General features: G+C 40.4%; 1 protein-coding gene across 4 annotated transcripts in view; it reads left to right on the forward strand.

Moving 5' to 3' along the window:
• Nucleotides 1–10,813, forward strand: part of LOC133343365 (sodium-dependent phosphate transporter 2-like) — a 78,986-nt gene extending 68,173 nt beyond the window's left edge. For 2 of the 4 annotated variants that reach the window (XM_061552925.1, XM_061552926.1), the window contains exons 11-12: nucleotides 1,697–1,781; nucleotides 5,198–10,813. In XM_061552925.1, coding sequence (XP_061408909.1) covers nucleotides 1,697–1,781; nucleotides 5,198–5,362 — 250 coding nt within the window. In that variant the 3' untranslated portion in view covers nucleotides 5,363–10,813. Of the gene's footprint in view, nucleotides 1–1,696; nucleotides 1,782–3,052; nucleotides 3,138–5,197 lie in introns of all 4 variants that reach the window. The other 2 variants (XM_061552927.1, XM_061552928.1) reach the window with 2 other exon arrangements.
• The last annotated feature ends 5,069 nt before the right edge of the window (nucleotides 10,814–15,882 follow it).

The following is a 15,882-nucleotide window of genomic DNA, read 5'->3' on the forward strand; positions in this document are numbered from 1 at the left end:
ACAATGTACAATTTGGAATGCATCTTAAGGGAAGAGATACCAGTACTTCGCGTATATGGGCATGGCTTGCTCAGAAAATATATTTTGTTTTTGAATAAACTGTAAATGTTACAATTTAATATATAAAACGATTAATATATTGTCTAAAGAATGACCATGTAAGTGCACATATGAAATGTGTATTGGTGGCTACAGCAATGAGATGTATATTGTAATTGTAAACATTGTGGAGCCAACTTTGTCGTGATGAAGTATGATGTAATTGCCTATTATTTTAAAAAGCTGTTCCAAGACTTAATATTTTGCACCTCCGCTTATAATTCTTTCAATTACTATTTTTACACGTCTTTACCCACGAGAACCTCACTGAGGATCGTGACTCTCTTTCAGGAGGATCCTACCAAGTCTTTTTTGTTTGCACCATGGGGCGGTGATTGCAATGCAGTGTATATTCCAACCGAGTAATTTGCTAGTAATTTTTCTTACAACTTGCAAATTTGGACCGTGACGCCGGCTCGCAAATGATGTCGCGTGATCTTTAACGCCAACCGTGAAGCAGACCGTGCATATTTTGAAAGTTAATGCGTGTGGGGCATTAATTAGGGTGGTTGCTGGATTCGAACCGACAGCCTCGAGATTTTAAAAAGTCTGCAGGTGTTCTCAACAGTATTAAAATGTTAGGTTCTGACTTTGTGTCTTGTGAGCGTAGTGGTATCGCACTTTCCCTTGAGATCAAAGTTGATCTACTTAAGCCCCAAAAACCTTGGTTCCCAAGGACCTTATTGATAAGAGCACTGTTCTCAGAAGAATAGTACATCAGCTGTCTCATCCAGGTCACAGCACAAAAGCTCGTATGGCACTTTTTTCAGAAGGAAAAGGTTTCACAGAAGTGGCAAAGCCAAAAGTAGCAAAAATAGGACTAGGTTGTGTTGATTCAATGCTGTAAAAATCAATGCATTATTATTTCTAATCAATGGGGGACTGCGCTCATAATTTCTGTATTCTCTGAACTTTTCAAAATAAAAAAGAAACTCTATGAAGGAAATAGGAGACAGTCACGTGACTCAGGAAAGTCCTAAAAAATCCATTAAATCATGGCTGAGCATCGCACAAGGCCCTAAACATCGTCATTGTACATGTGTAAAAATCCCTGCATTTATTTTGAACATAATATGTCATGGACTGTATACATATATTTAATTTGCAGTTTATACATTTTAATACATATTTTAGTACAATGCGTTATTAATGGTGATAATTACTGGGTCTCTCGGGCTCTGTTTATTTTACTGATTTTACTGGTTAGTTTTTGCTCCCTTGCCTCGAGGCTCAATCTTCCAAAGCAGCTTTAATTATTAACACTGCAGCAGTCTACATAATGTCACATTCTTTACTTATAATTTCATCTTTGTTCAGAAAAAAAATAAAACATCTCTGTACTTGGTAAAACACGGAGAGGTGAAGATAAATAATAATTTGCTTGTGGCTAAATTGTTTCATAACAAATACATTTGATACGTACCTGTTTAGTATTTTTCGTGTGATAACTATACACGGTTTACATTACTTTCACATTATCTTTGTCACGCCTTATGGAGCTTGGCCACGTCGACATTCGGCCCGCTTTCGGCACTCTGCGAGCCGTCGGCTTACTTGCTTGAATGCATTTGACGAGAAATGTCTCTCTCCCCTGCAGCGGTTTCTCAATTGAGCTAGCCTCGGCCTTCACAGTCGTGATCGCCTCGAACATCGGCCTGCCGATTAGTACCACCCACTGTAAGGTAGGCACGCGTGCGATGTGGTGGCACGGAGGGACTGCCACAGCGACAGAGCACTGCCTGACTGGTCCTTGGCAGCAGAAGAAGCAGCAGCAGAAGCAACAGTAGCAGCAGCAGTAGAATGTATCGATGTATGTTGAACGTCTTTTGTAGCCAACCGCACTAATCGGAGGTGCGGGTGAAGGACAACAAACTAAACACAAAAATCAGTTGTAAAGAAATGAGTTTTCAATCTAGATTTAAAAGAGCATAGCACCAGTGGCTTCCTAATAATCAGCATCAGGTGAGAGGCCGCCTCTACCACCTTCACATTATCACACCTGCAACAGTAATCATTATAGGTTTGTACATGTTTGGTATTCGTGCCATTCCTATAGCAGAAGGCAAAATGTTTCATAGACGAGTATAATCTGCCACTCGTGGCCGATGTTGATATGTGCTATTTTCCAAATTTGGTCAAAATGTTACCCTCGTGACGCCAGTGCACGTGGCCGACTCTTTCTTCGAAGAATGTCGCACGATCTTTAACGATCCGCTATAAAGCGGATGGCGCATATTTGTATGGTTAAAACAACCCGCAGCATTGACCGGGGTGGCCGCTGTGCTCGAACCAAGGACCTCTGAAGCAAGTGGAAAAATATCTGCCGCTCGACCATGTCCACCTCCAGGAAAAATACTGTAAACATTGACTTCTATGCATTGAATTGAAATGTTATCAATTAGTATCATTGTTATTTCAGATCTTAGACGTTAAGTCATATATTTAGTTAATTACACTTCAGGAAATGGCACTCATAAAAAGTATGATAAGGAACAATCATGAGGATCAATATCAGCAGCGCCGTAGAAATGTGAAGGCAGACATTGCGGAAATTAAATTGATGTATCTTGAGACATTAATTTAATTCAAAGGACATTTGCCATGAAATATAGCAGGAAGATAACAGTATGTAGTAAAATAGTCCAGCTCCCTGATAGTGAGGAAGACTTCTGAGTGTGGAGTGCAAAGATAGGGTGGCTTCCTGGAATTCAAAAATATCAGCCCACAAGGATGCGCACTGCCTCCGTCTTATATAGCAAGGCGACACCCATGCCCCTTCCGCAACCTCGGGACACTCAGCAAAAAAAGTGTTTGAGGAATGGACGTGGCTGCCCTGGACTCGGTTTTGGCAAAGTTCTCTCACTGTGCGCCCCTCCGTGCTGCACGCGCGTCACATTTGCACCGTTTGTCTTGACACGTCCGTGTGTTGTTTGTCCTCTTTCTTTTTTTACAGTGGATTTAGTGTTGAGATCAGTTCTGCTTTTACGGTACTCGTAGCCTCAAATGTGGGCATTCCCATAAGTTCGACCCACTGCAAGGTATTCCTGGTTGCGTTGTCCCGTGCAAGGGATGAGCATCAAATTACTTGAGCTGCTGCCACATGGACCTCTGCCTCCACCGAATATCTGTCGCCACAGAGCACAAACAGTCCCATCGCTGGAGGCCAGCTGACGCCTCTTTCATCATCCTCCATGTGACGTGGCACGTTCCAATTTAAATAACCCTCAGCTACCCACAGTGTTACTTGTATTTATCTAAGGAATTTGAATTGGTGCCTTCCAGTTTGCATTGAGATGATGTGGAGACCACAAGCACTCCTCTCTCTTCCCTCGAGCGTGTGGTGCGCTTTCACAAATGTAATGTAAGACAGCTGTGCAGCTTAAACAACACGCTTCAGGGACATCCGCTGTCACTGTAATCTTGGAAAAGAGAGACTTAATTGAAATAATCAGGAGAGTAGAAACCAAAGCTTTTGTCTTAACCTTCCCAACATGTACGGCGATGGCAAAAAACATAACTAGGTTTTTTTTCACCAATTATCGTTTAATTACATTCTCCCTTTGATGTCGTCATTGTGTAGTTGTGGCAAAGCCAGGAATGTGCTGCGTTGTTAGAGAATCAGTCAATTAATTGAACGGAAGCCGAATTGGAAGGGTAGCACTGACTTTCCCCAGACTGCTGCATTTGGCTGTCAGAGCTGGTGATGCCATAGCAGGAAAGCAGATTGGTGGCCATGATTTCACATTACCGGTGCAAAGTAAACCACACTTGCTACGTACAAAATATGTTGCAAGTTGATTGCTACACATTTTTATCACCGACACTCGATGGCTTGCTTCTCTCATGAAGCGGTGACTTGTGTAACACTCGTCAGGTGACTGTGGTTCTCCGACGTCACCATTGGATTGCCTCAGATTTTTTGTTTTCAAACAAATGAAACGTAGCATTCTAAAGTTATTATTAATATTGTATTGAAAATAATTAAAGTTATATTTTTAATTTGTAAGCAATATTATAAAATAAACACCAATTTAGAATAACAAAAGATTGGCTGGGAAGACCTACATCTTCAATACACTGATATTTACACATTTAGGAATTTCAACAGAGGGAATGAGAAACATTGAACCATACATAAATTTTCCCCAAAAATTACCTTTTTGCCACCGATGTACATATTTTGGGTTGCTCTTGAGAAAAGCCCTTGGGTTTAATATCTTGTAAGACATAGACTTAATTCACAACTGCTATTTAAATTATATTTGCCAGTGACTTCTGAATGCCTCTCCACATCGGAGACAAAATTAAAAGCGTCACTCAATGATAATACAAATATTGCTAGAGTGGATATTAAATATGGGTTCCGTCTGGGGGCATGTAAAGTATAGTCCCAAATTTCACGCTAGTAGATGTTTTAGGTGGTGTATACAAGCTGCAATGCGGGGACAGTGTTTGCTCGCCGTGGCTAACTGCAGCAACGCTCGGCTACTATAATTGGCGCTGGGCCACCTATCCGTGCGTCGCTACACACGGTTATAGCAGCATGGCAAACATTGTGCTATCTGCGTTCCCTGAACATATTGTTCGCTGCAGGCAGGACCTTGGCAGCAGCTCGAATATAAATCTGTTCCTGATGAACGACATTGCCAGTGGCGGCATAACGGCAATGATGATTAACATGATTTCCCAAACTTCAACGTGTAATTTTTAATCTGCTATATGTGCAAACCATGTCTGCGTATATACAAGTAGGATTTATTCCAACAGGCAATTGTACAATTTTGACATGTTACCATTTTATAACATGTAATGTTCAAGATATTTTAACCCTGTTGATTTCTCAATTCGATTTTTGATTTCAAGATATAAAACCAAAAAAAAGCTTATTTAATAATCAATTAACCATATTTAACTCGAACACAATTTTATCTTAATACAGCTTTTGATAATTAAAACCTTTAACGTAACAATGTATACCATTTAACTTGACAGTAAAATAATAATAAAATGCGATTTCTTCTGGACGAATAAATGTTAAAATGCGGCTGTGTGCTCGGAGCGCTCGAGTGGTGACACCCGCCCTGCGTGACCCTGGCAGGTTGGCTCCGTGGTGTCCGTGGGCTGGCTGCGGGCGCGCAAGGCGGTCGACTGGCGCCTCTTCCGCAACATCTTCATGGCGTGGTTCGTGACGGTTCCCATCTCAGGGCTCTTCAGCGCAGCCATCATGGCCCTCTTCGTCTATGCTATCTTGCCGTATGTCTAGGAGCGTGTGTGCAAGCGGGAGAGGAGATCCGAGGGTCAGAGAGGTGAAGCTTGGGGGGGTGGGGGGGAGGGGGTGGGAGGATGGAGAGAGAAGGTTTTTTCGTAAAATGTTAAGAAAGTTGCTGAGGTTAGCAAGGTGTAGTTATTGGTTTGACGAGTTCTGTCAGCTTTTGTTGTGGGGCATTAGCTCAGTAATGCAATGCAGAATAGTTGAATGGTAGATTTGAAATTAAAATTACTCAGTCGGCCTTTCTGCGGCTGAGCTACTGCTGAGACCAGAAGCATTCCTATTTGTGCGCACATCCCAATAAGTTAATGATCAGAATTCCCTGCAGCTTTTTGTTAATGCCTACACTGTATCATTAAGATCTGCACTATGTGTAGGGTTGCAGAAAACTATTAAAGAGAAACCACTTCAATTAGGGCTTAGGATTCTGGCTCATCTCTCTTACTGTTGTTTTGTTCGAGTGCACATTATGTATGTGCACTCTACAACATTCGAAACACATCCACATAGTCTGCATACGACAGTTTGTCCTTGAAATAATGTGGGTGGATAATGCCGTATCCCACGTATACTGATTTTTTTTGGGGAACCCCTACAAAATTCTAATTTTTGGAAGAAAAACATTTAAATCGAACTCCCGAAGCTCAAAAACTGAACCTCGTGCGCAACAATGCTGCCTTGTCATAAGCGGAGTCTCCATGCCGCGCAACAACAAAGTCACGTGCCAGGCAGTCCCAGTTGAGTACTCTGCAGTAACTATTCAACACTACTCTACAGTGCCCTAATGCTCCACCACACCTGTAAACCAAGAGTTACGTACTTATAATTTTAGATTTTAATTCACTTGATACCTTAATATTGAATATTACAGTATTTTTTTTATATTCAATATGATTTTTTGAGCACTCAAAATTGTTATTACAAACCATACATGGGCTAAATTTAGTTTGTATAAAAAAAACAAGTTATACCAGGGTACCCACCCCTGAATTACCCCAGTATTTCGAGGACATAGTGTATTATGCTATTCACATCTATTGAAGGACCACAGTCTTTTTTATATGCAGTGCGCCATTTCTGTTGCACCGACAGCCCACACTTTTTAATTGGCTACCGTCGGCAGGAGCAGCAGGCACAACGTATTCCCAGCCATAGGAAAAACAACTTCCTGGCAAGCCACAGAAAGATCCTTTTCTGGGCTCCCAGGTTGAAGAGTTTGGCAGTAGCCTGCTGAATGGAGGTGTAGATCAATAGGTGGCTTGCGTTGGCGTCTACGAAGACAGACAGCACCTTCAAACTCCCATTGTGTCTCCACGTTGTTGTCACCAAGTGCAGTCTTTATTGCGGTCGAGATCGGCCATACATTCGAGCCCTTGCCAACCCGCAACTTTTGAACGATCCCTTTTAACACCAGCATTATATTGAACCTAGTTCCTGCAAACATGACGACATTTAAAGAGCTACCACCGGAGAAATGTACGTGTGTACATATGACGGCCAAAAAATTATAAACCATTGTTGTTTCAATGCTATTTTTGTTATTCACCTGGCAAAAAATATTGAGGTGCGGTACAATATCACATCTGACTTGCCCGGGACAGAGGTATAAACATCTGTAGAAAATTATACTTGCACCATGCACAAATATATTGCCTGACAAAATAAATTCCAGTAAAATTGTGAGGGCAGACATGATCGTCGGATATGCGACGTTGTACTGTACAATCCATTAATGGTAATGCTTTGTAACATTTTTTTGTATTTGTTAGCTTGATTTAACATTTAATTATGTAGACATAAACAAAAAAACCTGTTGAAAGTATTGATGAATTTGTTAAATTAATAACATTTTACAATTCATTTTAGCAAGTTAGCAAACATGACTTTGGTACTTACCATGGTCGTGACATTATTGAGGTTTTCAAATGATTATGGTCGAATGTGGTGACAAAAACCAATCTCGGTTTCGGTGCACGAAAACAGCCAATAAAGAATTCAGTTTAACATTGTTGTACAATACTGTAATACACGCTTTGTATGCGTCCAACCTAAACTATTCGTTCTTGAGTAAATGCAATTATGGTGTGCAGCATCATTTAGGCTTGAGGTACCTGAATCAATTGTCTGTAAACCTGTCATTTTAAATGTTTTCTGATAAATACCTGCATATTCTAATGCCAAATATTTTAAGCTTCTCATACATGTTCATAATTGTACTGAAACGTTTACTTTTAATTCGCATTCATTTTTATAAAACTAACAACATATACCAACTTTCTAAAACGTGGCTTTAACTGTCATAGATCAACTGGATTGTCAGCAGTCGCTTAAGTTATAATTTTGATAAATATGCATAAACAATGTTTCTCCCCCCCCCCCCCCATAACAGAGGGCTTCTGTTAAATATAAGAAGACTCGTAAACTTGATTTTAGAAATATAATCACACAATAAGTTTGCACACGTCTCCAATTACGTATGTTGCATATCACAAATTGCCTCGCTTCTGTGGTCGGGGTATAGTGTTTTTGAATTCATTATGGTAGACTCATCAGTCATCAGTATGAAACTGTATATGGGCTTTGTTAATGCACACATCAGCAGCCACCACAATTCTCAATTGCCTCATGAGGTAAAAAAGACAGCTAATATCAATATTTTAAGCATCTATGACTACACACTTGCTGTTGTGTAGGTACATAATTCATAAGTTATTTTTTAAAATACTGGCACATTACTAGTGTCATTCACTGAATGTTTTTTTTTATCAACTTAAACACCTCCAAGTTACTTACTCGTGCACATACACATGTAGAGGGCAGTGAAAACATTTGGAAATTGAATATAAATTAATTATGCACGTAAAAATTGTTACTTTAAAAGCAGTGAATGCTTAATTGGTGTTTCAAATATATATACTGGATGAATTACGATGTGCATATTTTTTTTAATTCAATGTCTCGTTCTTGAAATGTTTAACTATCCCCCAGTATATGTTGTAAGATTTCCACTTTGCTGTTTAGAAACCCCCCCTTGTTCTTTCGGGGAAATGTTAATGTACTAATGGATATGTAGTTTGTTTCTAATGATTTTGCTGAAATGGTGTGTACGGATAAGACAATGCAATCATCATTAATATTTAAATTATTTTTTTATCTTGCTGTTTTAACCAAATTAATAATGGCACCTTCCAAATGAGTTGTTATCAAAACTTTACCCCTTGGGTTGAGCAATACATAGTTTAAAGTGAGGGTTGGAAAGATCTATATTATACATAGTGGAATATGCTCTAGATGTGTACACAGGGGAGTGGTGCTTGCAGTTTGGGAACTGGTTTACAGGTGTATTTGTATTTTGTACAGCAGTTGCTTTTAGTGTATGAATCATACTATACGACCATAAGTGGTTTATATAATACAAGTGCATATTCTGACTTGGCTTTCGTAACCAGTGTTCAATATGTTCAGTATCATCTAAATAGACGGCTCGTAATTGCATGACAGCACATGAGCTGTGATAATAAAGTTTCCGGGCACACACCTATTGTTGATATCTCCCATAATCTCGCTACAAGATAGACCGTGCACACTGGTAGTGCATAAAGTGTGTGTGTAGAAGGGGGTGGGGGGGGGGATGGTCCCTGCTTTCCATAATGGAAAGTTGATTGAACCCGAGTAAATAAGCCGCTTTCACTGAGAAAACGAACTCGAAAAACGATTTACCTGTCTTCAAAGACCCTGTTGCGGTGTGATCATTGCATATACTGTATATGGTTTTGGGTGTGTTGTAGTCCAGTGTGTCAGATATGTTGGGACACACAAACGGTTAGAACAGGAGAAACACACGCAAAAGATGTGGAAATAAATGTCAATTTAATCCCTTCCTGTAGTGGACTGGATGAAAGATGAATGTATCCAGTAAACGTAGTGACTGAGCTTAAATATCATTGGTCTTTGCTCTATTTGGACCGAGCAAATGGAAATTCACATTTAAAACGTCGTCTGCGGGCATGTTTCCACGTCCTACCGCGCAATGCTACAGGGATTCCCTTGGTAGTGAAATTAAATGAAAAAACATGAAACCAGAGTATGGTAATGCATTTTTTTTTTGAGTTTCGTAACAAATAAAAAAAAATCCCATATGAAATTCAGCGAGTTTAAAACTACCGTTCATATATAGTTTTATTTCCATTAGCAAAAATGTTACTGGGATAAATTGTTTTAAACATAGCATACATACTACACATACTGGATGAGTGATTCATTATTGAAGATTACTTATTGGAAAACAAAAACGGAATTCCTTCAACTGGAAAATGTTTCTGTGGATTTTTTTATGATTCTTGATCAAATTTAATACATATCCCAGATGCGTATCGATTACCTTGTGTTATTTTCATGTTCGCCATCATAAATCGTACATACTAAAAACTACTCCCTCAAATGTGGCGTTTCATCTCTTGATTCAAACTGCCATAGTTATGATTTATCCCAGGTAATATTTCAGAAGACGTGGATATTGTTCCCAATAAGAATTCGGTAAGTTCCAAAGGACATGTGTGTGTACAGACGTGTGGCGTGTGAGCCTACACGACTAGGCCGTTTCCCTCATTCAGCAGATCGTAGAGTAAAACGTTTGAGATTCGACGAAAGCACTTGAAAAGTCAATTAAATCCGTTCAGAATGAAGTGTTGCTGTCCATTCATATGGGGGAAAAATTAGAGGAATGATCATGCGTAGAATGTTGGCAATAATGTATATCACATTAAAATTAATTCAAATAGTTTTTACGTTGGTTTCATATGATCTATAGGGTGTTGCGACCACTTGCCACAGCCACGTCGTCTTATGGCATCATTACACTACTTTTTGATATTCAAGTCATTTTTTTGGTTCTATATTTACAGTACAGCAGTACAATACATGCATACAGACACGTTTATGTTTTGCATGGTGTTGGGTTGACTTATGTTGTTTTGTGACGCCAAATTTATTTTAGAATGTTAGTTTGTTAGATACTTTCCAGGTCAAACTATTGCAGCAGAAAATTATTTTGTTAATTTTAGGAATTACATTTAAGTCATTCATTGGATCTTACAGGCCTGTTGCCAGTAGTAAAACAAACAAAATACTAAACCCTGAAGGCTCCTGCAGGTATTGTATCTTGGAAAGTGATTATGCCTGTAAATATATGAATAGTGAAAACTGTTGCCAAGCCCTCTGGGATGCTGTATTACTTATATAGGCATTGTGTGCGTGTTTGAATTTGTGACTTTTAAAGAAAAAAAAATACTGCTCATTAACTTCATAGGTCTTCCATTCAGTGTTTTTTTTATTTTCTGACAAAATCAGTTTCGGTGTCATGTGTGCAAGTGTACAACAATGTCCTACATTTCGTACTGTAAAAATGAAATGTTTACTATAAATAAACTTTTCGGTTGAACCATTGTTGTATTGGTACGTGTCTGCGTGTTTAATGGATATGCCTTGTAGTTTTAAAATAACCACTCATTGAAAATGCCAAACTTCAAGATCAGCAACATGGATAAATCTGGACCATAATTTCCCAAGTTTGTAAAAAAATATAAGCCGTCCGCTCTGTAAAACTGCTCAAATATGGTGTTCCTTTTCTTACTTCAATCTGGACTTGTGTGGGAAATACTCGTTAATATATGGTGGTAGTTAGCCTCCTCACATATTTGATACTGAACATTTGACTGCAGTGCTAAGCAGTGAAAATGAGCTTTATAGCTAATGGGATTCGTCCAGTATAAATGATTCTTAAAACTACCCAAGAATTAGCCAATCTAATAAAAACTCATGAAAGCATGGTGATTGATAAGCTATCCTCGGTAAAATTGTAACGTGCTTAATACTGGACCAGACATCTACATTCGAGTATATTATACAGAGCAATGTGTCAGTAAATTGGCCGCTTGAATCATTTAATGTTGCAAAGAATTGCGAATCATTAGTCACGTGGAATGACTGATTTTTTAAAGAGATATTTGGCTGTTAATTGGGCACGTGGTTTTTTCCAAGGTGTTAACATCACGAAAAGCAAGTTGCGATACTTTGCCTTTTCCCATGCATAAATCGCTAGATATAATTTTTTGATAATTTTACACATTTTTATTATCAAATTCATTATAATTTGATTCGGTGAGAAGGGAAACTTTTTTTATTTGATTCGGTGATTAGGGACACATTAAATCCAAACTATCTAGCAATGTATGCATGGACATAGCAAAGTATAGTAGCAAATACAATTTTATTCCAAAAGGAATGTGCCTAATTTTCTATCCTGACCGTCAGCAGTAGCTCATCACTCCAGTGTGAGGGAATGTGTTAGGACACATTTTAATTGCAAGACCTCAGGATATCAGTGTTGGGTTGCTACCTGGTCTGGAAAGCTGTTACCACACTGTGCATATTATTTCCACCTCGTGGTGAACGTGCTGAGCAGGCCACTTGCTCTCAATTTCCAGTGTTTGCCTCAATCCACCTGCAATGTCCTTTGCTGGAGGCTGGATAACTCACGGGGTGGACTATTTCTTCAATTGGAGCTATGAGCCACCACGTTTGCGACACGTGAACCCACTGCAATCGTGTACGGATATATGCAGGGCAGTCCCCTGGAGATACGCTTCAAATTGTTTTTATGGAATGAATGTAATGTGCACTGATGCCTACTTTATTGAGGGCGATATTGGCACGTAAAATAAAGATTGAACAGAATGCAGCAACTTTTTTTTCTCGACCAAATATGTGCAGCAGAGCATATATATGAATCTGGATATATAGTTACGGGTTCGGAAACAATGACCAAACACATTGCAAGACGTCCAATATCAAGTTTGTTTCAACACTGCAGCTGTTGCGGCAATAGAAACGGCAAGCCCTGTTGGTCACTCACAATCTATTTCCTGATGCCAAGCAATTAAACGTGATAGAACGCTAGTGATGTTTGAAGTTATTAAAATGGTCATTGTGGAATGATGGGCTGTGTGCAAATGAAGCTTGATATTTCTCCTACTTGCTATATTACTCTGTCAGTTTTTTCTTGCTCTAATATACAGGACACTGCATATAATCAAAGTTTTTTTTTTTAAGATCTTGGCAAATGAACGGTATAGATTAAAATTAAAGCATCCCACCAAAGTGTTAATGATCTATTAAACACTTCGGCTTTCGCGACCAATATTCATAACGGGTTTTTTTGGATTAAATCGCGTAAATTTGTCTTTAAAACCACCCCAACCCGATATCGTGTCAAGTGGCTGTCATGTGTAATAATGACATTGCACACATGACGACATGTAGACATATACTTTTTGCAGAGGTGTGGACTCGAGTCATGTGACTTGGACTCGAGTCAGACTCGAGTCATGAATTTGATGACCTTCACGGCTCGACTGACTTGGACTTGCATAACAATGACTTTGTCCCACCTCTGAGGTGTGGACTCGAGTCATGTGACTTGGACTCGAGTCAGACTCGAGTCATGAATTTGATGACTTCAGACTCGACTTGGACTTGCATAACAATGACTTTGTCCCACCTCTGCTTTTTTGTATCCATTCCCCGCTTGGATGAGAGCCCTCAGCATTCCGCACCTCCGATGGGCACAGTTGGGCTACGTACGGCGCGAAAGAAGTTCAACACATTCACACAGCGTGCTGTTTGGGTCATTGAGGGGCTTATACTGGTCGGAACTCCTGGTTACACCAGCCCACAGGAGATTATTGTGTCCGTTGTGCAGGGAGGGGCTGGGTGGGGAGGGAGGGGCTGGGTGGGGAGTGGAGGGTGGGGCTGGGTGGGAGGGGCTGGGTGGGAGGGGTGGGGCTGGGTGTGGAGGGGAGGTTGGGGAGGGGCTGAGTGGGGGTTGGGAGAGGTGGGGATGAGTGGGAAGGGGAGGGGCTGGGTGGGGAGGGTGGGGAGGGGCTGATCACCCCGTGGTGCCCTTATAAAACTCAACGTTTAACCTACTCACGCCGGCTTGTGCCCGCCCTCACAGTCGGGCATATTTGCGGAATACACCACGCCGCCGTTGACCCTGGCCATTGACCAACGTTACTGCCAGCTCCCTCCGCAGGAATGTGTTTTGACCGTACTTCGAACCATGCTGGTCAATGTGGGGTTGACAAATGGGGAGAACAGAACGTGAGCATCACGGCCCAACAACAACAGCCTCACACAGCGCCTGCGAGAACATGGCCTGCATTGGTGGTCACCCATCCACGCACAATCCCGGCTAAGCTATTGTTTATCTTCGGAGATCGGGCACATTCCATGGTGAATTAGTCATAGGGCTTGTTTTGATACAAAGTACTGTATATATTCTTCGCAGTTGCCAGCCTTTTTATATAAAGTGTGTTCGTTTGCGAGATCCGGATTGATTACACGGGTCCAGACCAAGCGAAAATGTCACAGCTATCGCCGCCTGCAACTAGCAAGGTTATTTACTTCAACCCGTTTCCTCGGATACAACAGCCGTGCGACGTCAACATACACAGCTGGTGTGGTCACTCAGGCCATTTCCTTTGATCCCATGATGCTATTTAGGTGACTTAGCATGGTGCACGAAGCACGCATTGTTAGAGTATTGATGTTGATCAGGTAAGGGGGGAGGATGTAGGCTCTTGAGTCAATAATACATGTTTAAAATGAACACGAAAACAAATGTTGCTTTACAAAATGAATATCAAGAGTTATGTTTTTTGTTTGCATTATGACTGCAGGTATTGTGGTCTATGCAAACGTGACTCCTGGTAAAAAGGTCAGTTTTGTTGCCAGATAAAAGGGTAAAAAACAATTATCTTACAAAATGAAGTTGGGAAAAACAGCTTGGGTAATAAACTACTTGCCAAACGAGAGTCTCCACCTGTTAGTGGGGGGGAAATCAGACGTGAGCAAAATGGTTCCTAACTTCATCATGAAAAACATCACAGTATTTATGGCACGACTCTCGATTCCTACCATTAGATATGAATCAGTTCACTAATAATTGGGGGGGGGGAAGACGAAAACAACAGATTTTCGACCTGTTCAAACATTTTATACCCTGTATGAAGATTGTGCTAATATACGAACATGCCGATATTGCAAAAAAACACACCTAACATGGGAGCCTTGGCCTCTGTCCAATTTTTTTTATAACATCAATGCCAGTCAAGGGTGTGGGATGAATCCACACCCAAGCGCAGTTGGTTTAAGACCCCATCATAAATAAACCACTCACCTCATTGCAAGAGGGCAATAACCCCCACACTAAAACGAATATTTAGTTTTCACGTATCACGGTAAGCTCAGAGGTTTTAGTCGATATGGGTAGGTACCACAATAGAGGTCTGCTTATATACGGTATATATATATGGACTGTATATGCGTGGGATAATTTAGCACAGCCCACTTCTCGGGAGTTAAACATGTGCTTATTCAGCAAATAATTCTATATTAAATATTTTTTAAAGAAAACTCCAGTTTTCTGTAAAGATGTGAAAGTTCCATTTAAACGTCAGAACATCTATACATTTGGTTTCGGACATGGCAATAATTTTAAAATGGTGAATAAAGGGGGGTGTTTTTATCTTCCTTAAAAACATTAATATAAACTAGCCAATGTTCTTATTTAATAACAAAGTGCTGAGGACTTGGAGACCCAAGGCATTTCCCCAATTGTTCCGACTGCACTGCAAGTGGCGATAGCGCCACCGTGTGGAGGCTGCTAGCAGCTGCGTGTGAAATGTCAAACGTGGCACTGTAACCAAAGCTGCTCCTACGTTGACGGACGATCATACATTGTGGATTGTTGCGCTCGCGAGGGTTTGGTGCACTGAATGCGATTTAGGCACAACACAATATACACTCGTGACCCTTTAAGCCTTAAGTAATGTCACATGGACTTTGAAGATCGGCCGGTGCACACAGCATGGGCACACACACAGGTTCTCCATCAGCTTGGTGTCATTAACACCACCACGCTAAGACAGTCTGCAAATAACACTGTTCAAATTTACTGTATCGGAATAAGGGTGTGCGATTCTATTTTAACACTGGATTTGTGTAGAATGTGTGCAGTTAAAAAGGTTTTTCAAGCACAGAACTGTATCGATTCCAAAAGGTCGTACGCTGCTCTCTGCAACCACTCCCAACATTTAGTGGGTCCAGATTTGCACACACCCTTTTCAACTTCACCCTGCATGACACGTTTATATATATAAACAAATCAAGTGCCAACTGTTATTTCGTAAGGCAATCAATACCAAATCATAACATTCATTTGCCCTCAAGTTTTATGAATGGATTTTGATCACTGCCATAATGCGATTGGTTTAACGGTTGTTTTTCTCAAAGGGTTCATGGAAAAGTGCTCGTTTGAAAATGTGACCTTGTCAGCAAAACATTAAAAGCTATAGGGATACAAATGTAAAGTAGAAAACGTCACAGTTGGCTACGTATGGTGCGAAGGAAGTTCAAACATCCATACAGGACACACTCAATGACAGTACTCAGTG

This window comes from Lethenteron reissneri, chromosome 17 (assembly GCF_015708825.2).
Source record: "Lethenteron reissneri isolate LAM-NWPU_2019-01 chromosome 17, ASM1570882v1, whole genome shotgun sequence".
NCBI lineage: Eukaryota > Metazoa > Chordata > Hyperoartia > Petromyzontiformes > Petromyzontidae > Lethenteron > Lethenteron reissneri.